Source organism: Mus caroli, chromosome 1 (genome assembly GCF_900094665.2).
Source record: "Mus caroli chromosome 1, CAROLI_EIJ_v1.1, whole genome shotgun sequence".
Taxonomy (NCBI): domain Eukaryota; kingdom Metazoa; phylum Chordata; class Mammalia; order Rodentia; family Muridae; genus Mus; species Mus caroli.
Genome location: NC_034570.1, coordinates 141,522,623 through 141,549,176, shown reverse-complemented (window position 1 = coordinate 141,549,176; position 26,554 = coordinate 141,522,623). Strand labels below are relative to the sequence as shown.

Genomic DNA, 26,554 nt, shown 5'->3' with positions numbered 1-26,554 from the left:
CAGACACTCACTGAGAGCAAAGTCTGCGTCGACTGTTTAGATCACTGAAAATAAGTATGTGAGCAATGGAATTTAATGACTACTCTGTTGGTTTTGAGAGCTGTCCATAAAAGACCACTAGCTGCTCCAAAATGTCTCTCAGAGTAGGATTATTGGCATCTAAGTCCCTCAGACTGGCTAAAAGTCTTAATGTAAGGAGCAGACTCCTCTTGGCACCTTTTCACCACTAATTTGAATGATTTGATTGCTGCCTGCAAAGAATATTTAATTCCAGATCTTTGATGTGGGAGATTAATTGTACCAGAATGGGGTCTGGCTACTTAGTAATGGTATTAGGAACAATGTAATAGCATAACTAAAGAAAATTCCCAAGACAGTTTTCTAGAGATCATATGTTAGAGAATATCTATTTTAACACTTATTTATTATATTGTTAAAGACAGGAAACAGAAACTGTAGTGGGGTTCTAAAAGATACTCTCTCTACATCTAATTTTTGTTTATTTCATGGTCCTTGAGGTATCTTCTGCAATGGAAGGCATGCCTATTGTTAATGAATCTGGCAATAGCTCTAGAGAGAAGTCGCTTTTGAAGAGGGTTCAGTGAATTTTCCCACAGAGATGACTGGAAGCTCATCTGAATCTGTTCACTTAGCACTGGGGTTCCTAGAGCTCCAGAGTCATCCCAGCATGCTGATGGTAAAGTAAATGCATTTCTTGAAGTCAATATTGGTTTTTGATTGAAATCCCTCAGACAGGGGTTGTAAAATAAAGTCAAAACGCTTTGTTGTTGTTGTTGTTGAGAAAAACATTAAGAAATATACCATTTACAAGAGCTTTAAAAAATATTTAGGAATATATTTAGCTAAAAAAATTAAAAGGTCTTCAAAATAAAAATAAGAAAGCAGTGATAAAAGAAATTCCTTGTAGAGCACAGCAAAAGGGATGATATCACACATGCAGCAATTAGCAGAATTAATATTGTACATGTAATTATGTGACTCAATGAAATTTTCATCAAAATACTAATTATTTCCTCCACAGAAATATAAAAAGAAATCTTAATTCACATGTAGCCACAAAAGGTCCAGAATATCCAAAGTGATTCTCATCCAAAAAACCCCAGAAAACCAAACAAAGGCTGGAGTTAATACAGTATTTGGCTACAAAACACACTACAGGGCTTTAGTTACTAAAATAGCAGAGTCTGGCATAAAAATTAGATACAAAGACCAGTGGCATAATAGCCAAGACATGTAACCATTTTCAAACAACCAGTAGATATTTGAGAAAGGCAGTTCAGAAGAGACAGTCTCTTCAGTGAATGATGCTGACAAAAGTGTGCAGGTGTAGAGGGATGAAAATAGTTCTCTTCTTTTCACTATGTTTCAGAAACCAATCCAAAATCAGTCAAAGATCTAAATGTTAAAACTATGTTTGAATTATTACAAAAAAAGAGAAACACTTCAAGACATTGGAATGGGCAATGTTTATAGACAGGGCCACGAGGACACAGGTAACAAAGGTAAAATTACAAAATGTGATCACATCAAACTGAGACACTATGAAAGAAATAAAACTCAAAGGTCACATAAATAATACATATAGCATATATAATATATTATAATATATATATTCTATATTATGTTATAATATAGAAGAAATTAAAAATTATTCCAAAAGAGAATAACAAAAAAACTACCCTACCAAACAAACAAAAAGCCCAAACAACAAAAAAACTAGAAACAAACACCCTGCCCCAAAACATCAATGTAATTAGAAAGATGTTAAGAAGTAAATAAGCATTTCTCAGAAGAATAAACTCAAACAACCACCAAGCATACAAAGAAATGCTGAATGCAGTTCATTAATCACCAGGAGATGCAGATCAACACTACAGTGACACAGCATCGCATTGCGGTTAGAACAGCCCTCATCAAATAGATGGAAATGTACAAATTTTTATCAGGATGAAGATAAAAGATATCTTTCATAGACTGTTGGTGGAAATGTAAGTTAGTACGGCCACCTGAAAAACAATATTGAGATTCCTCCAAAAATTAAAACTAGAATGCTGTGTGACCACAGCATTCTAATGAATGTATATACCATAGAAATAAGATCATAAAGAGACTCCATGTTTGTTACACATTTATTCACAACAGCTAAAATATGGAATCAACCCAGATGTCATGCAATGGATGAATGGATAAGGAACATGTGTCATTTAGACACTACACTCAATGTGCTATTATTCAGCCATCAAAAGAGTGAAATCTATCATTAGCAACCTAATGGAACTAGAAGTCACTGTGTTAAGTTAATTGAGTCAAGCAAAGAAAGAATATTTGCCCTCATTTTTTGGCACCAAGTCACTTTCATATTTAACCAAATTTAACTGTGCTAATTAGGAAGCGGGTAGAGGAGTGTTGGGTGTGAGCATGAGAAGAAGAAATGAGGTTTAATGGGGGCTACCAAAATACAGTCAGCCTGGTAGAATTGCTTCTGTCTTTTCAGTATAATAAGATATCTATCCATTGAAATAATTTATGATGCATTGCAAAAAAATTATGAGTATGAAACTTCTAATATAGAAAATGATTGTTGTTTGAAGAGATTGAAGTGCTTCTTGACTCTTATATGTTGTATATATGCATTAAATTGCCATAGTGTAACTCCTACAGAGGAATAAATATTTATGTTTTAATTTAAAAGGAAGATGACCTGGCCAGGTATCATGGCACATCCCTCTAATCCCAGCACTCAAGAGGGAGAGGTAGGTAGATCTTTGTGACTATGAGGCCAGCCTGGTCTACATAGTGACTTCTATGATAACCATGGCTAAAATAGAAAGACCCTGTTTCAAGAAGCAAATAGTGAAGAAGAATATAAGAAGATAAAATAATATAGTGGAAAGCATGACTATAGGCACTAATAATACATAAAAATAAAGTTAGGGATATAGCGGGTGAAGTTGAAAAATTTAAGAGCAGCGAGATATTTAGTACTTGAATAACAATATTTTCTTAAAATGGAAATTCCATCTATGATTTACATCTGTTGAAGAAACATCATCAACTGAAACTAAGGAAACAATGAAAGGCGTTGAAGAAAACTGTCCTGTTGGGAGCCGGGCCCAGAATGACCAATTCAAACAAGGCAATGAAGTAAGAGCTTCGTCTAGACACATCCTGGCTGAAGTGTGCTGCTGGTGGGAAGCAGAACCCCACAAACATCCACACTATGTTAGTACACTGTAATGGGAGGGATCAAAAGCATACTGACATCAGGCTTATCCAACACATGACAGGCTAGAAGATAATGGCAGTGTGTATTTTTCATGCACGTCCCTCAGGGTCAGAATATGTTCATTAAGTTTAGGAGGAATTACTTTTTATCTTGATGGGAAGTAGAAAACAAGTGACATTGGATCCTACATTCCAGGTCCCCAAGCAGGCCACATAGTCAGATTCATATGTCCCAGAGGGGATGTTTACCCTTCCTTTTATTCTAAGCAGCATCATGGAATGTAAAACTCAGTGATATCAGAAACCAACCTCCCAGTGGCTCTTCACCATCAATCTGAGTGTTGGCTGGCTGAGTTTCTTTGTCTTTCTTGTTTTCTATTTGTTATCAAAAATGTTGACCCTTAAAAAGCAATAAACTAAAAATTTTTTGTGATAAATTCCTTTAAAGTTAGCTTGAGATGTTTTCTGCTGTCTGAAGCTAAGAATTGCAGCTGGCTCAATAATGGAAAAGATGCATGTACTTTGGGAAGGAAATCACAGAATCCAAGAATTTATGATCTGGCTAATTTGCCTATCTTATAAATGGCCAATATGAAAATGTTTCAGACTTGAGGAAAAATACCAACCCCAATGCCTTCTTCAAATAATTTACTCAAAATGAAAGTTGAGTACGCAAAATATTTTTTAAAAGAAAGATAAATCAAAATATGGCACGTGAGATATGATAGACTACCGACTTTCTCTCAGCAACACTTCCCGGGCTCTTTACCAGCCTGTCAGAGAAGCTTTAGGGTGTGTCTTAGCTGGGGTTACTATCGCTGTGCACAAACAGCAGGACCAAAACCAGTGTGGGGAGGAATGGGTCATGCAGCTCACACTTCCATCTCACTGTTTATCACTGAAGGAAGTGCAGGAACCCAAGCAGAGCAGGAAGCCTCGGACAGGAGCTGATGCAGGAGCCGTGGAGGAGTGCTGCTTACTGTGTCAAGAGAATGTAAAATATAAACTGAGGATTTAGTGCTATGTTCTTAATAACAAGTTTAGGTTTAAGCAGCTTGTCATATTGAAAGAAACCTTTTCTAAGCTTCATTTTTAGGCAAGAATAAGTTTGTTCCGATTTAGAGATATGACAAAAAATTTGTCAGTGTGTCCTGAGCTGGAGAAGGTCTTCCCAGGTGTAGATAATGGAGCTAGTGTCCATTCAGGCTGTAAAATCATTGCTTTTGAAAACATGACTGTATTAATGTGGAATAGCATGATGTACGTATAAAATAAGGTCAGGCATGGAGTGTCTCTGTATGGTGCTGCTTCGGATTAACTACTTTAATGTTTTCCATATCCTTTGGTTCTTATTTTTCTTTTCATTTTGAAGTTGTCCTACTTAAGCAAAGCAAAATATTATGGATGAGGTTTCTCTCTGCTCTATAATCAATTAACTTTAGAGTTACTCCTGTCAAATAACTCATACATGTTATCACTGTGCTTCTAGGTGTTAATGCGTGCTCTACGTTACTTTTGTATTCCTCTGTGGGTTCTCAGATTATAGGAGTCTGTAAGCCTGCCCAGCTTTACTCCTCCTTTCACATGTTCGAACAATGGACATTCTTCCTCCCTGACTTTTCTTTCATCTTTGTTAAAACATAGCTCCTACTCGAAGGGAATGTCATAAGACACCCCTGAATTCAAATTTGGGTAGAACTTACTTTAATTGATATATATCTACTATCAGGAAGCTGTTACACTGATAACTCTGGCTAATATAAAATTTAGTATCCTAGAGTAGCAGCTGTTTTAGCTAGGCTTCTATACTTGTGATAAAATACAATGACCAAGGCAACTTAGAAAAGAAAGCATTTTATTGGGCTTATGGTTTCAGAGGTTCAAATCCATGATGGAGGAACCAATGGCTGCACTGGGAACCACTGAGATCTCATATCTTATTGTTTCTTATTAATTTTTACAGTATATTTTATTATATCCTTTCCTCTTCTCAACTCCTGTCAGATCCTCCCATCCTCCCTACCCACCCATTTTCATTTTCTTTTGCTCTGCCAACCACCTTCTTAAAACAAGAAAAAGCAAAAATAAATACACACACATACAAGTGCCAAAACAACACACACACACACACATACACCACACCGAGTCCATTTTATGTTGGCTGTTGTTTTTTTTATGTTTTTGTTTTTGTTTTTGTTGTTGTTGTTTTTTAAGGCATGAGATCTGCTCTAGAGTGTGGGTGACACATCTAGTGATACTCCATTAGAGAAAACGGGTTTTTCCTTTCCCAAAAGAATCAGTTATAAATAGCTTCTTGGATAGGCATGCAACGAACGTTCTGTGTTCAGTTTCCCTTCTCAGTGCTGGGATTTTGTTTGGTTTAAATGTGTGCAGGTCTTGTGCATGCTATCACAGTAGATGCTGTCATATCTTGATCATAAGCAGGAAGCAGAGAGAGAGACAGAGACAGAGAGACAGAGAGATACAGAGACAGAGAGAGACAGACACAGAGATACAGAGACAGAGACACAGAGAGAGTTAGCTATCATTGGGGATGGCCTCAAAGCCTGCTCCCATGACACAGTTTCTCCAACAAGGCCATACCTTCTGATCCTTCCCAAACAGTTTCATCAGCTGAGGACCAAGCATTCAAACATGCGCTCCTATGAGGCCATTCTCATTGAAGCCAGTGCATTAACCATTTAGAAACTTTTTCTTTAGTCTGCATACTTTTCTTCTCTGAATCCTTTTTTAAAACACTATGGAATTCACTATAAAAAGGAATTTAAAAGTTTCTTGAGTTAAGTTACAGCCTTGCTTAGTGTTCAGGTAAGAGTACATGTATCTAGACAGCATATTTGAAATTTTATCTCTTATCTACAAAATGTCAAGTATTATTCTATGTATTTTAAAATATCTTTAATGAGAATTGTTCCTAAGGGTGCCATGAAACAAATCCTTGTATTTGAAAATTTAAAGTTATAGAATTTCACATATTAAATTACAGACTAAGCTGCCTTAAATCCTTTCTGAGCTAGAAATGAAATCTAACAAAAAGAGCGCATGTGGCATTTCAGTACACAACTTAATTAGTTTTCTTGTAATAAAAGTTTATCTGTTAGCTTCAGTCTACTGCCTCCATAGATCACACTTCTGCTTCAACACATTCCAACTCCACGCGTTCAAATGGCAACAGCTAGCAGATGCTTCATGTTCTACCGCCTTTCATCTAAGGCGTCTTTGCTCCGCAAAGATGTTGGGGAACTTTAATTCTGAATGGAAGGAATTATCTCTTTCTAAAACTTGAAAGACAGAAATACTAAAGTGCCTTTAAATAGAACGTACAAGGAATAGCTTAAGAAGTAGATTTATTTAGATTGTAAAGAGGTTTTGGATGGCTTAGTAGATATTCAAGTATATAAAAATTGTTTTAAAGCAGCTGTAAACAATGAACATCTGAATTTTCGGCTTAGAGGGACCATGGAAAATGAGCATTAGCACAAACCCAAATGAGAGCTAACAGGAAGAATGCTGGAGGGGTTAATGCTGGAATGAATGCACTCCAACGTCTTCCTCCGTGCAGTGACTGACAGGTGAGAGAGATGAAGCAGATGAGGAATCAGCAGTCACGTCAGCTAACTAAATAATAGAACTGCTAAGGAGCACTAGAAATGTGGGGGAAACAATGTGCCCTCTGATCCTCGCAGACAGTGTTTCCAACACCAAACACTTAGGGTTTTTCTATTCCCACCAACCAACCTCCCAGCTCTTTGGACAGCAGCATGCTCAGGGAAGATGCTGCTTCTGGTTAGTGTGGATGCACAGGTTGAGGTCATTTCCAGAAAATGCACTCACCTCGGATGTTAGTTGACTGTCAAAGCCTCACATACTTCTCATTAACCAAATAGATGTAAGAAGGTCCCTGCGGCCACTTCCTGGGGACTCAGCAGTTTGCTAACATGACTTCAGAAATCAGCAGCAAAGCACTTTCACTTATGATTAGTGATTAAGAAGTGTAATAAATACTGTTTAGTTATTTTTCCAATCACTGATTAATTCTGACAAGTGCTGAAAGAAGGGAGACATTCTGCATTTTCTATTTTATTAATGGGAGATAACTGAGCAGCTGGCTTAAGAGCTTTGAGAGGTTCCTGAGCCTCTAGATGCCTGGACATCTGTGTGTCAGCATGCAAGTTGGATCTCTGAGTTCTGTGAGCTTCTCTAGCCCAGCTTGAGAAGGGGCTACTGTTAACCTTGGATTGAGTTAGTGACAGTTTTTATTTGGTTATCTGCTTATGTGTTTATAAAGTTATTCATAAATTTGTGCATCAAGAATTAGCTATCTGACAATATACCCCTTGCTGTTAATATATAATGGAAGTCAGCAGCATCCTTTTCATCCAAAATGGAATGCAAGATGGTGGGATACTGGGATGTAGATCACATGACAGGATGCTCCTGGCCTCCTTTCTTGCTCCATTCTCAGCACCTAAAACAATGAAAACAAATCAAACAAACAAAACAAAACAAACAAACACAACAGCAAACTAATGGTCATAATGTAATTTATAACATGTGAACTAACTACATCAAGGCATCCTAAAGCATTTAATTCTGCCCTGGAATGCCACATAGAATTAGAAGGGCTTCTTTTGGAAGTTGATGCCTGTGGAATTCCATGAAAAGTAAGTCAGCCTTTACTAGGTGGTCAGAAAGCCTTTCCAAGTGGAGAAAAGAGCCTGGTCAAGGAAGAATGGGTTGAGGAAGGATGAGCTAAGAAATGGGAGGTGTGCCCAGTGCAACACAGAAGCCATCCTCAAGGTGACATGGTTCCACCCCCCTCCCCACCTCCATCCCCTGTAGTCTTATTCATTTGCTTAGTTAGTTAATTTATTTACTCATTTTGGAGACAGGATCTTGCTCCCTAAACCTGGCTGGCTTAAACTCACAGAGATCAACCTGCCTTTGCTCCCTCCAGTTAGCAGTAGCCCTTTTCTTATAAAATGGGAGGAATCACTTAGGTTTGAGTTTCTGGCATTGCCTTGCTAAAATGACAAGGCACCTACCTGGGAAAAGCAGCTGAGCGGGGCTGTCAGGAATAAGCTGCAGAAGGAAGGAAAAAGTTCCAGGCATGGTCTGCTATATGAAAATAGAAAGACAGGGTGAAAGTCGTGGTTGTGATAAAGAAAGGGAAGGTGAGATGTGATGAGAGCATGGGAGGTTGTGACTTCTGCTGCCCGGTGGCTGCCTCCCTCATACAGTAAGCAAGGGAGCAAATTAATTTGGCCACCAAAAAAATTGGTTGTTGGATTCTAACAGTTCCTTCAAAAGTCCTAGGGGGTTGTGTTTGGTTCTATGACGCTTCTGTGCCTCTAGAAAGTGATCCACTTTCATGCACTGACTGACTTTTGATAGTTCAGGATGTCACCAAGAGAGGTTCCAGGGACACTAGACAGCTTTGTAAAAAAGCCTCAGTCACAAAACAATAATGTGCATTTTTTCTCACTGCTGTTTAAAAGCCAAATGAAAATATAAATCTCAACTTTGGCTTTTCCGTCTTATTTGGAAATTCCGTGATTTAGAGAAATTGCTGTAAAACCATCACTAAAGAAAAGACCTGGTAATGATCATTGATAGTTTTCTTTGAAAACTTTACAAGTGAGAGCAAATTTTCTTAAAATTAAATCCCCCTTATTCATCATAGTTTTTTTTTTGTCTTGACATATTTTGAGTGATCAGTCCCAAACAATGCCTAAGTAAATGAGTGAATATTTTTGGTTATGAAAAAAATAGTATTGAGTGGAAACATTAACATGTAAATAATTGCAAAGACTTAGTTAAAATGAATATTGAAGCCATAAACAAAATATATTATAACACAGGATAATATAAAAGTTAGATTTTTTTTGTATAATTTGTAGCTTTTGCCATTAAGATTCTATGATTAACATGGAATTTATCCTTACTTTATCACTGAATGTCTCTGAAACTGTTGCACTTCTCTCATTTTAAAACATTATTTATGTATTCATTCATTCATTCATTTTACATCTAGCTCACTGCCCGCTTCCTGTCATCCCCTCCCACAATTATTTTCCCCCTCCCTGCTCTTCTTCCTTGAGAGGATGGGACCCCTCTTAGCCATCCCCCTCACCCTGGCACATTAAGTCTCTGTGAGGCTTGCCGCATCCTCTGCCACTGAGGACAGCCAAGGCAGCCCAGCTAGAAGAACATATCCCACAAACAGGTAACAGCTTTGGGTTAGCCCCTGTTCCAGTTCAGGACCCACATGAAGACCAAGCTGCACATCTGCTACATATGTGTAGGGAGGCCTAGGTCCAGCCTGTGTATGTTCTTCAGTTTTAGGTTCAATCTCTGAGAGCCCCAAGGGTCCAGGTTAGATGACTCTGTTGATCTCTTCCTGTGGGGTTCCTATTCCCTTCTGGACCCACAATTCTTCCTTCTATCCTTCCATACGAACCCCCAAGCTCCATCCACTGTTTGGTTGTGGTGTCTGCATCTGTCTGATTCAGCTGCTGGGCTCTCACCCTTCTCTTGATAACTGAATTTCACAATCACATTGGCATTTGGGTGTTTTTTTTTTTTTAATTTCTATTTTTGGCAAATTCAGCATCTATCTGTCAAGGTGGATTTTGATTTTTGGCTAGCTCCTTCCCTCTGTGGTTTGTTGCCAGTGCGCCACCTACTGATAAGTCTACAGATTAGCTGTCATTCCTCTGAGATTAATACTTCTGCCTGTATCTGGGCAAATTAGTCTTCCCTCCAGAAATGAACCCATAGTTGCTTACCCAATACTAAGTGGCCAGCCCTAAAAACATGCAAGCAACTAAATGGACTCATTAAGTTATATTTATATGGATGTATCTGTACGGGTAATAATTAAAGAGAGAGGTCATGAGTTTGTGAGGGAGTTGGTGGTGTTGGGGATGTTTTGGCTACCATATTAGATAGAATGGATGCTACTCTTTGTGGAAAGAATGAAGGCAAAAACACAGAGGTTTCAGGAAGCTTACTTCAACTGTCGCATTAAGAAACTATGACTTAAATTCTCTTGAATTATTACCATTTTATGAGGTAATTTCCATTGGGCAGAGGTTATCACTAGGTCTTTGTATTTCCAGTATAACCAGGTGCTTTGATGAAGTATCACTTGGAATGTTCACTTTTTGGTTTTGTTTCTTGGTTGGTTTGTTTTAATATAGTGTCTTGCTATATAGCTCAAACTGACTTCAAACTTTGAATTTTCCTGCCTCTGCCATCAGGGTACTGGAACTACAGGTGTGTAGTGTCGTGCAAGCCTGGTATTGTTTAACTTGAGATTTCAGGGAACCAACTTCTTTCTCCAGACAACTGATTTCTGATTTTGTTGCCACTGCTTGCTTGGTTTGTTTGGTTGATTGATTGTTTTTCGGTTGTCATCCTTGGTTCCTTGGAAGGAATCCTTGGCCACTTACAGAACTTCACTAGTTAGCAACAGAGAACTCTGAAAATATTGAAATATATTCCCCTGCCATTTCTCCTAGCTCCAAAATAATGGTAAGTTCAGGGAGTGAGCTTATAAATCATTCCTACTGAGATTATGTCATTTTGTTGTAAAGAGCTTCATGCATACAAGTCGTCGCCAACACCAGGGGGATTGCTCTGCTAATCAGAAATGGAAGTAATTCATTTTAGAACAATGTCAACATGTTTTGTAGAAACTGAATGACCTAAATCAGAAGGTAGATAAATGTTTGTCAGACTGGGCTACAGCTAATCAATGGCAGTCATTATGTAATGTTTTGAAGTTAGCGTTCTCTATGGCCAATACAGTTGTTTAGAAGGAGAAACTCCTGCAAAATCCACTTTACAGTTGACAATAGAGCAGAAATCAGTTTTAGGAATTCAGTGCTATTTATTTTCCAGTTTTTCATGTAGCCTTGTTCATGAGACTCTCATAGATTATTTTTAATGCTCAAAACATGTATCACCCACAATGAAAAGTAGATTCAGGAACACAATAAATCAGCTATATTTTCAACAACATAGATCAATTGGATGGCTTGATTGAATGTAGGTCTTTCCCTTAGTCTCTTGGGTCCCTCACCTGACCTTTCATGTTTTCTTAGCTCCTAGTGGTTTCTTTGAGTCACATCCCCAGTTTTAGATTTCATTATGTAAGTGTTTTCTTTTCCAGTTGTAACACATGCCAGCGCATTACTGCATACATGTAAAACCCAAACTTATAATCTGGTAATTCTTTCTCAAAAATTTTTATGAAGCTGTTATTTTTAAGTATTGTTTTAATTAGTTCTCCCCAACTTAGGAAATATGACATTTGAGTTTTGTAAAGTTTTACACTGGGCTAAAATGATTTTTTTAAAACAAACAAACAAGCAAACAAACAAACCTTTTATTACGGGTCAGTAGCTGTTAGACTTGCAAATGCTTGTGCTGCTCAGGTTTAGAAGGTAGAATAAGTGGCAAGCTCTATTTCTCTGTATGACATTAGTTTTAAGTCTTGTTTAAAACAGTCTCCCACTTTTTGAGGCAACACGAACAGGAACAGTGAGCATTTCAGCTGCTCCTTCCTCCCCATAAGGGGGATGCTCACTGCTGAAGAACAAAGCAGGGTGCCTGCTTTCATCTGCACAGATTCAGTGGCAAGTTACAGCTGCGGGGCCACTTGCTGCCACATGGAAACCAGAGGGCCAAACAAAACCTCCTGCTTTCCTCCATGATGTTTCTGTAGGAACATGAGGTACATTGGTATGTTTTCTATAATATTAAGAAAGGGTGGAGATATATCATTCATCAGTCCATGTCACCAGAGACAATAGTGTAATGGAAAGAAAAATGCTTTCCAAGGTGATGGATGGAGTTGTCTCTGAGGTCCAGGATCCCTTCACTGAGTGTGAGACTTGCATGAGCATAAACACATGCTCACTGCATGATTGTTACTTCTTTAACACATGCCAGGTGACATAGGTGTTAGCATGCCTCTTCCCTGTCAGTAAAGAAAACAAAGAATTTACAATAATACATATCAAGTGTCTAGAGACAATCCTAAATTTCATAAGAAGTAATAAGCATTCCTTGTAACTAGCTGCATCATCTAAATAGACTATTAGGATGTGGTTATCATTTCACAGCATACATGCTCAGGGCATTTAAAATTCTGTACTACTTATTTTTTTGTTAAACTTTGGCAAATAACAGACACTTAACATTTAAGGCAACCGTTACCTAGCATCTCCTAAGTGCCAGGAGTTGTTCTGTTTATAGCTGTCCTATCATAACTCTCTGCAGTACGTAATGTTATTATTTATATTCAAGTCTACAAACACAGAATCAGCAAGGCCCAAGTTTACTCCCCACCCTGCATTTCCAACACTTTGGGTAATTTATTAAACCATTCTGAGCTTTATTTTCTCACCAGTAAAGTTAAGTCTAGCATTCATTACTTTGCCTATAATACACACAAAATTCAGCCTGCCTTTCTACTTCAGCAAATTGACTAAAAAGAAACGCAGCCTAAAAACAACGCATTTATATTTGTGAGATGCTTGATGGCACAAGTGTTAGAAATATAGTACACTCTCAAGAACTGAATGTGGGGTGAAAATACATGAAGACGTACAGAAATTGGCTAAACTTGCTCGGTGTGTGCCCAGGGTGGTAAGTATTGTGAGTAGCTGCATAGGTTAAAAGTATTAGCATTATCTGACTAATTTGTTATTGATGATTAAGTCTCCTTGAAGAGAAAGTCTTTTGGTGGGTGTGGTCTTTGAAATTTTCCAGCTAGTGGCTCGAGAACAATAAACCATTTGCGGCAGTTAGGACAGATGCTTCCTAGATGATCCTGGCAACTGCCCAGGGATGATGAGGTTTGTTAAGTTGATGATCTTCGTAGGTGTGATGATTGTTGTTTTTTGGGGACCTGTAAAATTTGTTTCTATAGTTCATAAAAGCACCCAAGACTTAAAACTGTTTGAATGTATCAAATGTGTATATATTTAATTATTTTGTATCATTGGTGAGACATTAATTTTTAAAACGTATATATTGGGTTTTTTACTAACTTAGAAATAAAACATCAGTGTTTCCTTATCTCCCCATCATGGTGCCATTGCTTTGGCTAATAGTGTGCTGCCATGGGTGATGACGGTGCTGATGAGTGTCATGGTGGTGGGAAATTAGTGGGGGCCGTGAAATTATGATGCGAACCTCAAATAAAAACCAATCACACATCCTTGGGATCTAAAACTGGACCTTGGCTTCTACATCCAACCTTTAATGCATTTCCCCTACTAAAGTGGGGCTAACTTTATGAATAAGGAGATGTGGATTGGATTCGTGTGTAGGTAAATAAGGTCATCACAGTGAAGAGTCACCTTATGATTCTCTGTGTCACACTCTCACCCCATCTCTACCACTTTACTAAAATGGCAATTCTCCCCCGCCCCATGGGTGAAAAAATTAACAAATTAAAATCCATTATAGCAAGAGGTATTCTATCCTTATTAACCTAATTAAAGGCTGACTCATTTTGACCATCTTTATTCAAGTGTTACTTGGTGGGCAGCCAGGTTTGCTTCCCTGTGTTTTCTCGTGCCCTTTCTGATTTTCTTATCGTGTACCGGAATAGTCTTCCCGGGGCAATGGTAAATTTCTCACCTCTCTCGGGATGAAGTCATCCCATCTGCATGTTGCACACAGATTTAGTTCATGACCCCAGGCGGCACCCGACATCCAGGCTTTCCTTGCTCAGTAACCTCTTCACTTTCTGCATCCTGGTTTGAGTAACTGACGTTTATTTTTACTTTGATATCTAAACCACAGAGTCTACCAGTGGGATTCTTGCTGGGACACATGCCAGGCCCATTCTGGCAGACTTCATTGCAAGGCACCAAGCTTAGACAAAAATCTTAAGAGGAGCCTGAAGCTTTGCAGCAGTCCTATGTTAACACGAGGTAGCCATGAGAAATATTTAATTTAGAAAAGTGGGGCTGAATACATGTGAATATTCAATAAATTACAAAAAAATGAAAGAAAATGAAGGAAGGCAGGAAGGAAGGGAATTGCTTCTCTTTCTCTTCCCCTGAAGATTGTCAGTGACACCCCTATACCATGTGCAGTCCCTCAGCCTTCCAGGACTGATGGAGCCCAGATGGAATCCCTGTGTGAACTTACTGGCTATGGCCAGTCTGCCTTTGACCTCATGCATCTCTTATCCCTGTGTTCACCGAGAAGAATCTGGAATAATAAGGCTATCAACCAAGTCCACAGGCTGGGAAAAGCCTTCAAACATCTACTTCAAAGACTAGATCCTAATTCCTAAACTGCAATTCCCAAACAGGGAAAAGAAAAAATAGAGAAGGGTGACTGTAAGCTGCTAGCAAGTAAGCCGTAATTAGGTTCTCTGTTTGTGTAGCTGCTTCACTGTTACCTCCCTCGAGTGAGTAGGGCTTCCAGAAAATAATTTCTCTTAGTGCAAGTAAGTCACAATTTGCCCACTCACCTGCAGCAGTGACAGCACCATAAGCACATCCAGGTATGAGCTGTTAAGTGATCTGCTCAATTTCATCATTAAAAAAGGAGCCAGTGAAATAAAACGTGGTGATAGAAAGCCACTCAGGTCATAAATGGAGCCATAGCACACAGTTCCGGGTTTGTGTACAGAACTCCGAGCAAAACAGAAGCCAACGCCAACTGAATCAACATGTTTCTCTGAGGACGTATGGAACCCTCCTGTTTCAAGCCCTGTGAATGAACGTTTGTTTCCTTTTGCTGTATCTAAACTGGAGGATTTTTCCCCCCATAAGATTTGTTTACTATTTCTTTGATCGCACCTTCTTTGGGGCTGAATTCTTACTGCCTAACAAACAGACATAGAGAGCAAGCAGGTGGTAGCAGAGGAACTGTATCAACATCCCAGATATATTTGGACAGCAAATTGCAGGTTTCAAGTTCCATTTTCAAAAGTTCATGCAAGTGGAAAGCATTAGATAATTTGAGTCATTGTCATTTCTTGTTATATTGAAGTCTTGTGGTTCTCTATGCATGAGTCACACGACCTCTTACGAGGTGCTGGCGGTTATTATGACTGGAGAATGGTTTGTATTCCATCAGTTGTGTTAATGTGTACCTTTTAGATCCAACCCATTACAATATTAAATGCTAATGAATTTAATAGGGGATGCATAGTCTGAAAGACATGGTCTGATTTCAAAAGAAATATAATTAATAGATCGAAAAAGAAAAAAAAAATGGGTTCGAACAAAGCAGATAGCATAACCAGAACAAGTTGTGTCTCCAAACCTGCTTTCACTGTTTGAAAAGAAGGCTCCACTTTAGGTCGCCAACTGCAAGCAAAGTTGATGGGAAATTTTAGAATAGCAGACAAAGCCTGGAGCCTAGAGGTGGGAAAAGGTAGCAACACAGGCTTTGGTGGCCTGTGAAGAGAGAAACATGGCCTCAGGGTCAAGTTGGCTTCTCTGGCCTTCATTTCCTTTGGTCTCTTTCTTTTGCTGATAATGGCAGACTAGTGATTGAGCTGTGGTAGGGGTCCCCTCCAAATAATAAAGTGTAGATTATGGGAGCTTAAGTGACTTCTGATCAACACTCCCATCTCCTCACACCAATATAAATGGGCTTCTCACCATGAAACTTTCATTTCATTTTCAGAAAAACCCAAAGTCACTGTGATGCCCAAGAATCAGTCTTTCACAGGAGGGTCTGAGGTCTCCATCATGTGTTCTGCAACAGGGTATCCCAAACCAAAGATTGTCTGGACCATGAACGAGATGTTTATCATGGGTTCACACAGGTACTGGGTTTGTATCATCGTCTTTGTTTCTATTGAATGAGAAAGGTTAATGAGATTTTGGGAGCAAGGTCGTCAGACCTGATCCTTAGTATTTAAAACTTGAAAATCTATGACTTTACACTTTCTAAACAGGCTAGGAAATGTTGAAAAAATGCAAATAGTGACTTTAAAAAGTGTTATTAATTCTTAATTTCAACAATTAAGATCAAGTTTCCTACCATCTTTTGAGTTGTAAACATGGCACCATGGCTTGTTATTATCTTTCTTGAAGTGGAATGAGATAATACACTGTGTCTGCAGGAAATACTGTGTAGTGATAATCAGTCTATATAAGGCATTGTCATGAATTTAGTGGGGAAAGAGGAAGACTGAGGGAGGGAGGACATAAGGAAGTTCTATTACGGGCTAAGAATATTCTTTGTAATGCTTCCACTTGTTGCTATAGCGCACTAAGGAGTCTTTTATGCTACTGCATGCTTCCTAGAGTCCTTTAGGCTCTGAAAGTAATAGATATGTAGATCAGAAACATCAAGGCTTCGGGCCCTCAGGCTGCCAAGACTCCTGGTTTGGCCTGAGGCCGAGGCTTAGATTTGCTCCAGCAAGCTGAGCCAGATTCTATTCTCAGAGTTATGACTGATTCTGTGGGTAATATCAAACTGCTTCTCTCAGGTTTCCATGTTGATGGACCCTTTCCTGAGCAGCTCACCATAGGAGCCAAGGCCTCCTGTGTATAGAATCCAGTACTTCCCTTCCACTCAGTAACTGATTTTGAGAAAGTGGCGGAACCTCTGTACACATTTGTATGACAAAGACATTTATATTATCTGGCTCATTTGGTTATTGGGAAGATTGAAAAATTTAATAAATAGAAGACCCCTATAGCAGTCTCTGATGTAAGGCCAATTCTGGAGCCAGGATATCCTTGATAGTTTTGTCAACTTAACACAATCCAGAATCAGCTGATTCTCCCTGCTTTTGACTGTCATTGTGATGGGAAAAGCTACTTCAAGTCCCTACCTGTCTTTCCCATAGTGGTGAAAGATAACCTGGAGCTGTACACCAAATATGCCCTGTCTTCCCATATTTTTTTTTTGTCAAGGTATTTTATCAGAGCAACTGGGCACAGAAACAGGAGGTCTTGATACTATAACACAATGCTAGTATTGCAGTGTTTTTAATTTTACTTTTTTGTTTTAATCCAAAGGTACAGGATGACCTCAGAAGGTACCTTATTCATCAAGAATGCAGTTTCCAAAGATGCAGGGACCTACGGTTGTCTGGCAAGCAATGCAGCTGGAACAGATAAGCAAACATCCACTCTCAGATACATAGGTGAGTATTGGTAGTTCCCAAGGCAATGGAAGTGGGGTGAATATTATTGTAAGCAATGGGAAAGCCCTTCCAGATCAGTAATGTTAGAGACAAACTGTACCCAGTATTATAACTGATAATTAATTCTACTTATTGATTAATGCAAAGATTGTCCATGAGTGAGGAAATATTTGTCAGCAGAAATCAAGGAAGTTTCCAGCTTGTGAAAGACTTCTAGACTGTCCATAGAATTATACCCTACCGTGGTTCATTTTCAGTAACGTTTCAACTTCAAAATAAAATTTTCTATGTCCATCCTTACCTCACCTATCAAATTATAATCAAAATTGTGTATCATATTGTTTTCATATTTTATCTACCATTTCCTACCATTTCCTCTTCCAAATATAAAGCAAAATTATTGAGATGTATGCAGTGTTATTATTTCAAGGGATATCTGTGTTTAATTTGAACTTCCTAATAGTGGTTGAAAATATGATGTGCCCAGTGTCAGGTTTCAAATTGTGAGTAATTTATTTGGAAAATATACCTTTTCCCCCATTTTCATTTGATACCAAGCATGGTAACACATTAAGACTATCAGCATCGGAGGCTGCAGAGGGAAGTGTAGAAAAGCAACAAGAGGAATAGAGAATGAGTTGGCATAAAATGGTACAGGGATGAATAGTCATCATGTCCTAAGAGCCTGAGAAAAGTGACCACAGGTACATGGAGAGAAATTATTTAAGGGAATGCAGGCTCAGAGTCAGAAATGACTGGATTAAAAATGTCCATGGAAAACAGGTAGAGAGGGAGCAGAGGAAGAAGATGGAGATGCAGGAATGAGAACAGGATTCTGCATGGCGGAAGGAAATTTCGCGTTATTCACAGAGCAGCCAAAATATCCAGCACATTTCTTTGCCTGTGCAATACCCCCAAGCATGCCAAAAGCTCTGCTGGAGACTGAGCGTTAAAACAAAAACAATCAAACTGCGTGCCACACTAGTCCTTAACTTTTTAAGAACTCGAAAAATGGGAGTGGACATCTAAAGCTATAAAGCAAAGCACCGACAAGTACTGCGCAGGGATTGGGGGTGAGGGTGGGGTGTCCTCAGGAGTAAGATGGATTCTGACTGAAGAATGTCAGAGTTCCCAAAGGAGAGAGGATTTAAGTTAAGTCTGAAAGAATGAGTGGAATTTGAAGAGCCACTGTGGCAGAGGGGAGTTTGGGGAAGATGGCCAAAAGCAATGAATGAAAGGGCTCTGTGTTTTGGGCTCCCAACTGGAGCTCTGTACCCGGTGATAAGCCTGCAAGTGTACCACCACCGGTGAAGTGGAAAATGGCAACCTTTTATGGGCTCTGAAAGTCAAACCCTTCGAAGGCAGCAGGCCCTGTGGGAGGGTTTTTTAAAAGCAGGGAAGTGACATGATCTTCATAGTTGCTTAAAACAACCTCAGTTGAAGTTAGGAAGGTCTTGAACCATTTAGGAAAGAGAAAGCGTGTGAGCCAGCCCAGGGTAAAGCAGAAAGCAGTAGGAAAAACACGGACGCAAACAAAAGGAAATAACTTGAAGACAGGACAGGGCACCCATAACTAGCATGCCAGGAGAAAGCAGAGAAAATGGTGGAAAGTAATTAATTACAGGATACAGGATACAAAATATGATTGTAACCCATCTTTGATTATATTAGCTGAGGACCTTAACACTCGCCTCTTTCAATTCCCGTTTTATTTTCATTATGCCTCTCTTCGTTCTTGTAGTGTTTAGGCTATGGGATCTATTTGTCTGAGCCCGTTTTCCTAGCAGACCTCTGTTTCATCAATTCCGTCCCTATACTTTGTACCTTTGTTTTCTTTGAGGATTGTTAAAACAACCTGATAATTATTTTATGCTTTTGTCATTATTTTTGTCTAACATCCTTGTTTTGGCCTCAACATTCATCGTTTTCATCCTATGCACCTGTGCACGTACACAGTATAAGAGTGTCTTTCTGCTTACAAATGTAAGCGGGAACATACTGCTGGTGTCCTGTTCATTGATTCATTCAGCAAACCAAGTCCACATAGATCTTGACTGCCTGTATCTCTGTGTCTTTCAGAAGCCCCAAAGTTGGTGGTAGAGCAGAGTGAGCTCTTGGTGGCCCTTGGGGATACAACAGTTATGGAATGTAAAACTTCTGGGGTTCCTCCACCCCAAGTAAAGTGGCTCAAAGGTACATTTCTTAAGTATATTGATGTTGGCTCATTTTGTTTGTTTTCTTTTTCCTGAAAAAAAAAAGATTTGTTAAAAATTTGTTTTGATGTGTGACTTAGCAGGCCTATAAAATGTGTTTATGATCTCACTGGAGACAATAGTTCAAAATTCTGAACTCTGAATTTCAGGCTTTGACATCTGGTATGAATTACAGGACCATGAAATCAAAGCAGGAGAAGTCTGCCTCGCTAACCCAGCTGAACATTCTCTTTGTTAGTTTAGGACTGTTTCCTGTAGAAAACTGTCCAAGAATATTCAGTTGACGTTTAAAATATCTTCCCTGGTTTTAGTTCACTTTTCTTAGAGATGAGTGTTCACACTATTAAAATGCAAGACCCTCAAGGATGCCTTCTGTATGTGGCTCAACAGCAGATGCACGTGGAGGCTCCAGGAAATGATGGATAAGCGAACGTCTTGGTCAGTTTCAATATACTCCCTCCCATCAGTTATAGAACTGACATCTGCATTTTAATGTATAATACCCGTGATTCTCTAACACAAACCCAGCAGTGCTCTATTGGGTCTTAGTGAAGCTTGGTCCAAGCACAGATGCTGATAATTGGCATCTGTGTACAAACCCCAGCTTCTGCTTCCCCCTCAGCTCTTGATGATAAAAGCAAAGAAAATGCTGTAGGCATTCTAGAAGGGAGGTTGCTAGGATTATCGAGATGCTGTTTGCAAAAATACTTTTTTTTAATCTTCAGATGAAAAATGCTAAGTAGCACAAAGTCCTGTTGTTATGATTCTGTTTGTTAAATCATAGACATTCCCATAGCAACAGGTTGATGTCATAATCACAAAATGATGAATTCACAATGGGTTCAAACTTAGGGAACATGAGGTGAAAAGACAAAGGCTTTATGTAAAAAAATATTTTTAAATACTATAAATCAAAAGTAAGGAGAGAAACTAAGGGATAATGCCATTTCTGTGCCTTTCAAAATGCTCAAAGCTTTTAGTGGATCTGTTGTCCTTGATACTAATTTAAAAATATATTCTGGTTTTATTTTAGTGACTGTAAACTATCTTACTTATTGGAAATAATCAAATCTTTGAATTTCCAGTTTGATAAATATACAACTTCAAATTCAGTTAGCAGTTAAATAGAAAGTCAGTATTTGTGTAACTTGGTAGTTAATGATGACAGTAACACTCCAGAAAGTTATGGGTGACTCCTTTGTAATTCACATGGAACGTCTTGTTCACAAAGTAGGCTACTTATCTGAAAAGCTTAGCCCTCACACCAATCTCTGACCCTCAAACAACTAAGGAGTGGGTAGGGAACCATGCAACCACCACGTGGAACATTCTGGAATTCACTTGTTTCTTCTCTCCACCATAAATATTGCAACTCAGTGAGTTCCATCAATAATATCTCAATGGATTTCAATTCCCATGGGCATGAGGGATTGATACATCATATGGTTAGATACAATCCAATGCTTATTAAGAACAGTCACAGGCAGGCAGTTTATTGCATAAACAGTCAACATCTCCAAGAGAAAACTAGAAGCCGAAGCCTTCCTCCTGCAGATTGAGTTGGAGGCAGGTAGGCTCAGGTGTCTTGGGGGAGTCAGGAAATATGATCTCATAGAAATCATAGGAGTAGAAAAGAGTTCCTGCCTTAACCTCAGAATAACTTATTCTTAGGCAATTATGTTTTTGACTAAATTAGTGTTTTGTGTGTGTGTGTGTGTGTGTGTGTGTGTATGCTGTCTCTGTATGTGGTATGTATACATAGGTATATATACATGAATAGACACACACATACAAAGATATCCCGTGAGGCACAGTGCCTCCAAGGGTATAGGTCTTTAATTGCTAGAAATAAACAGTTTAGAGTAGTTTTAAGGGAAAATCAGAGGCACCATTAAATTCTTATGGAAAGGATATTTGTGGTAAAAAATAAAATTGGATTTACTTATTGGGATTGATGGTTCTTAAATGTAGTTTGAAATCTCTGGGGATGCCTTCTATTCTTTGAATGGATCCACATGCTCCATATTATTTTCCTAATAACGCTGAGATATTTGGCTTTTTACTTGTCTTCTGAGTTAGTAGTGGAGTTTCTGGAGGCTACATGATGTATGGTATCCAATAAAGAAGAGGCAGAGGCAAGTATGGACACTCAGCTGTCTTCTATTAGACACCGTGGAAAGTTACAAAAATGTAAAACAATGCCACTTTTCTCAATAAGTATTTTCTGGTTTGGAAAATATTATTTTTATAAAATATATTTGTTAAGAAAATATATAATGAGTTTTAAATAAAATAAGTTATGATTATACTTTTGAACTTTCCAATTTGATTCTGACCTATTGAGTACAAATAAATAAAATCCATGCAAATAAAATATTCACTGGGTATTGGTTGATTGATTGACTGATTGACTGGTTGGTTGGTTTCTTGAGATAATGTTTCTCCATATGGTCTTAGCTGTCCTAAAAACTTCTCTGTAGACCAGGCTGGCGTTGAACTCAACAGAGATCTTCCTGCCTCTGCCCCCCCAACGCCCTCCCCCCACCCCAGCTCTCAGATTAAAACCATCCTCAGTCATTTTTTAAGAGGACACCAGAGGGCCCTTGAGACAAACTTTCTGATAGCAAGTTCATTATCATTAACTATTTGAAAGGCTCTAGGGTTAAACTTTAAATCCACAGAGTCCAGAATTGAGTCAGATAATGGGAAAATGAGGTCCTTCCTCAGTAGTGATGATTATTAAATCCTAAAACAGATCTACCAAGATCATTATCTGTTTTTAATCCTGAAGCTAAATAATCCCCATCCCAACTCCATCTGAGAAGGCCTATACTTCTCTGGCGTCTCAATAATTTGATGAATAATTTTCATTAGAAATAAGGAAGAGAAGACTACCAAAATGTGATCAAAGTACAAACTGGACAGGGCTTGTGCTTTCCAGTGCCTTCTGGGCTTTGTGACTACCGTTCCTTCAATTTTTTGATTTGGAACAAAAGCTATTCGCCAAAGGTCTTTATTTCACCTCCTGACACAGATGCTGTCTTCTGACATATACCAAAGAGCTAAAAGTGAGATGTAAATTACCAAATTCTAAATGCATCTTAGCCCAAACGTCCTGAGGCTTGAGGAACAGCGAGGTCACTCTGCATCCTCCTTTTAGGAGGGAAAGTCAGGTCAACATCATCTGCCTTTGTTTATTAAACTTTCCCAGAGGCACTTAGACAAAGCTTTTGCTGCCTGTCTCATGTGTGAGTGGAGTATGCAGTAGCAATCATGAGGCTGCTGATTGGTTGGACACTGGAATACTGGAAAACATTATCTGTGGGGCATTGGGACATGCTTACTTACGGAAGAGTTTAATTTAGAGATCCTTTAACATTCTTTTTTCCCCCGAAAATTGTATAAACAAGAGAATTGTCTACATGTTGCTAAATCTCATTGGTTGGTCAGGTTTTTTCTTTCTTTGTTTGTTTGTTTGTTTTGCCTCTTTAAAGCAAGCAGTTGCACATGTGATCCTCAGCTCCAGGATACATGACTAATGCAGCCTGTGTAAAATATAAAATGTGACATTTTAGAAAGTAGCTTTCAGATTTGGGGAATGACCTCAAACTCTAAGAGCAAGAACTGTCTAACTTCCTGGGAAGATTTTTGAAGCCTCCTAACACTTTGTATCATCCTTCGTTTAACAAATGAAAAAAAAAAATGCACTAAATGAAATTACATATCCCCCGCCGTGTTGCTTTTTTAATCTGCTGGTCATTGTACTTAATTTCATCTTTTGATTGGGAGACCTTTTGAGATGAGAGCACAGGAGATGCATGAAAAAAAGAAAAACCTTATGACTGTTTGAAGCATTATCTCCTTTGATAGTAAGTGGTTCTTGGAGGACCTGAAGCTCTGTTGGGACTTACAGCATTTGGAGGCAATCCAGATGGAACCTGTCTTTCTTGGTCCACCCCTCCCTTTCATTGAAATCTTTGTCTGATTCCTCCAAATACTCCACCACTCCAAAGTCAAAGTTTTAATGGATGAGATTTTAGTTGAGGTAACCTAAAAGATTAATATAAACTACTCCTCCTGTTGTCCAGCGAGCTTTCCCCTTCCTGTTCCGACAAGCCCTCCTCTCTAGCCATTCATAAACATGTCTCAGCCAGGTTAGACTTATCACAAGACAAACTAGAATTGACACCATTTGATGAAAAGCCCTGTCACTCACTCACTTAAGTTAGTACCTGTGATATCTCAGGCACTTACAGGGTTACTGAAATGGCTCATGCCACAAAGATAGTAGAAGTCTCTCTTCAACTTACCGCTTCCTAGCTCCTCTTTTACTGGCCAAAGCCACTATTCTTGTTTCCAGCCTGCCCAGCTCCCCATGCACCTTCTGAGAGCTCTCATTCTTATTGGGATACAGAGAGATGGAAGGTGAAGCTGTTTATAGTCCATTACAAGACCAGGTTTTAGACCATATAAAGTAGAGTGTCTGTGTTGTCCAAAAAACAATTGGAATTTGAAACATTGCAATCATCCTTATTCAGGAGTTTCAAAATCCTATCAGCAGCAGCATAAATCATGTATATTTTTTAGTGTTTAATGTTCTTTCTCTTGTTTTGACTTAGGAGATCTCGAGTTGAGGCCCTCAACATTCCTCAGTATTGACCCTCTCATGGGACTTTTGAAGATTCAAGAAACACAAGATCTGGATGCTGGTGACTATACCTGTGTAGCCATCAATGAAGCAGGAAGAGCAACAGGCAGACTAACTCTGGATGTAGGCTGTAAGCTTTCATGTCCACTGGTCACATTTTTTTCCTGAAACTGAGTTGTGATTTTTACATGTATTTAAGTATTAAGACAGTTCTTCATTTGTGGTGACACCCAACCATGAAATTATTTTTGTTGCTACTTCATAACTGTAATTTTGTTACTGAGTGGTGTCTCAGAAATATGTGTTTTCCAATGGTCCTGACCCACAGCTTGAGAACTGCTGCATTACCTTCTCAAACACCCCCTCCTCTGGTACACACACAAAAGGAGATGCTGTGATTATGTCCACTACAAACTTAGGCACACTTAACTCATAAAAGATGAACCATTTCCTGAGGGCTGCAGAGTGTGGGAGGGGCAGGTCCTGTGTATTTGATTGCGAGTCATCTGACCTCAGAGACTGTAGGCTTCAACGATGTGTCATCTACTGCCATTTTCTTGTCAGTGGCCATCTATTGGGCCATGAGATTCCCAATTATTAACATCTGGAGGCCAGAAAATTAGAGTTTGGCCCTAAACCATAACCCAGAGATCTTGGTGGCAGAAAAGGTATCAGATTGTGTTTTGGTTTAGTTTCAAAAATCCACTAAAAGTTACTCCCCAGTGTATGAACTAAAGCACTCACTTCAAATGAGTCCAGTCACCAGGAGAAGGTAAAGTGTGTTACTGACAACTGCATTTGTGTTCTCAGGAAAGTTGGGTCTCACTTCACCTTCTATGTCACATCTCTCTAGAAAATAATGCAAGCCAAAACAAAAAATTCTCCACGCAGTATTGTAAAACCAGAAATAAAACAGAACTTGTTTTTCATGGAAAAGAATGTGGCAGCTTAATTTCAACCGATAGTTAAATATTTACATTTCTTTAAACTTGTAAAGTATGGAAGGTCACTAAATTATGTTTTCTTTTCTGTATGTTATGTACATTTTTTTTCTTGCCATGCACAAGCTGCTTTTTTAAACAAGATCGAGGAAAGCTAATCTTTTACAAACCATTTCGATTCTATTATCTTAAGCCTTTAAGTGAAAATTACGGCTCCGCATGCTTGATATTTTGTTTCATGGGAACAAATTTTTTCCCTCTCTGGGACCTGTTATGATCCTGGTCCCTTGCCCTTGGCTATCTGTTGATTCATTCCTGCTGCAATTTTAATATAGAAGGTTGGAAGTGGCACAAAGATTACTATAGACTCTGTCCAGTGTGCTGCAAGATGTCGAGGGTGATGTTTTAATGAACTCTGCCCTTCTTCAGATAAATACCTTAGAAATAGGTTTGGGACTGTTGGATGGAGCTGGGGTCTCTGACTTTTCGGGATGACTTTCAGATACACTGATGATTGTGGAAACGTAAGACTTTCAAGTGAGGAAGCCCATTAGGTCCAGAAATCTTGGTTTTAAGAAACACAATAAGGGTAAAATTTTAATTCCTAGCACCTTCCGTTCTGTTTCTCACTGATTCCCACAGAGATATTTTATGTTTGCACAACATTCTTTAGCCTGTTCTAGCTCTACAGGGACGGAGAAGTGGCCTGGGCAATGACCCACTTCGAGGGTTAGAAAGTCTGTGAATTGCATACATACTTCTTTCTTACCGACTGTTTCCTTCTTAATTTATTTTCCTTTTCATTTCTGCATTTTCTAGATTCTCTCTACTGTCCAGCCATGCACCATATAAAGGCTAGTGATACCTCTTCTTGATGTCCCATGGTGCTATCTTAGTGACTTTTCTCATTACTAAGACAAAAATACTAGAATAAAACCATTTTAAGGTGAAGGAGTTCACTTAGCTTCCAGTGTAAGCATACATAGTCTATGGTGGCAGAAGAGACACAGCAGAAAGAGCAAGAGGAGGATGGCCTCAGTGAGTCTGTGGCTAGGAAGTGGTGACAGAGGACTACTGGCACCCAGCTTGCTTTGTCCTTTATTACTGAGACCTCAGTTCATAGTGCCATATTCAGGACAGGTCTTATACCTTCCATTAAGTCTCCCTGGAAGCATCCACAAAGACATACCCAAGTGACTGAATGTGCACTTAAGTGGACAGGATAGCCAGAATAGCTGGATTTGGAAACTTTCCAACTAATATTTCTATCTATTCTTCACTCTGTAATTGGAGCTGAACTTTGACTTCAAGATCCTTACTCTTCATGGCTCGTCTAATGCAATAA

General features: G+C 38.9%; 1 protein-coding gene across 3 annotated transcripts in view; it reads left to right on the top strand.

The window, feature by feature from the left end:
• Positions 1-26,554, top strand: part of Hmcn1 (hemicentin 1) — a 427,483-nt gene that overhangs the window by 200,191 nt on the left and 200,738 nt on the right. For 2 of the 3 annotated variants that reach the window (XM_029475879.1, XM_021160385.2), the window contains exons 12-15: positions 15,934-16,075; positions 17,280-17,407; positions 19,487-19,600; positions 24,240-24,398. In XM_029475879.1, the coding sequence (XP_029331739.1) occupies positions 15,934-16,075; positions 17,280-17,407; positions 19,487-19,600; positions 24,240-24,398 (543 nt within the window). Of the gene's footprint in view, positions 1-12,786; positions 12,925-15,933; positions 16,076-17,279; positions 17,408-19,486; positions 19,601-24,239; positions 24,399-26,554 lie in introns of those variants that run through there. The other variant, XM_029475883.1, reaches the window with a different exon arrangement.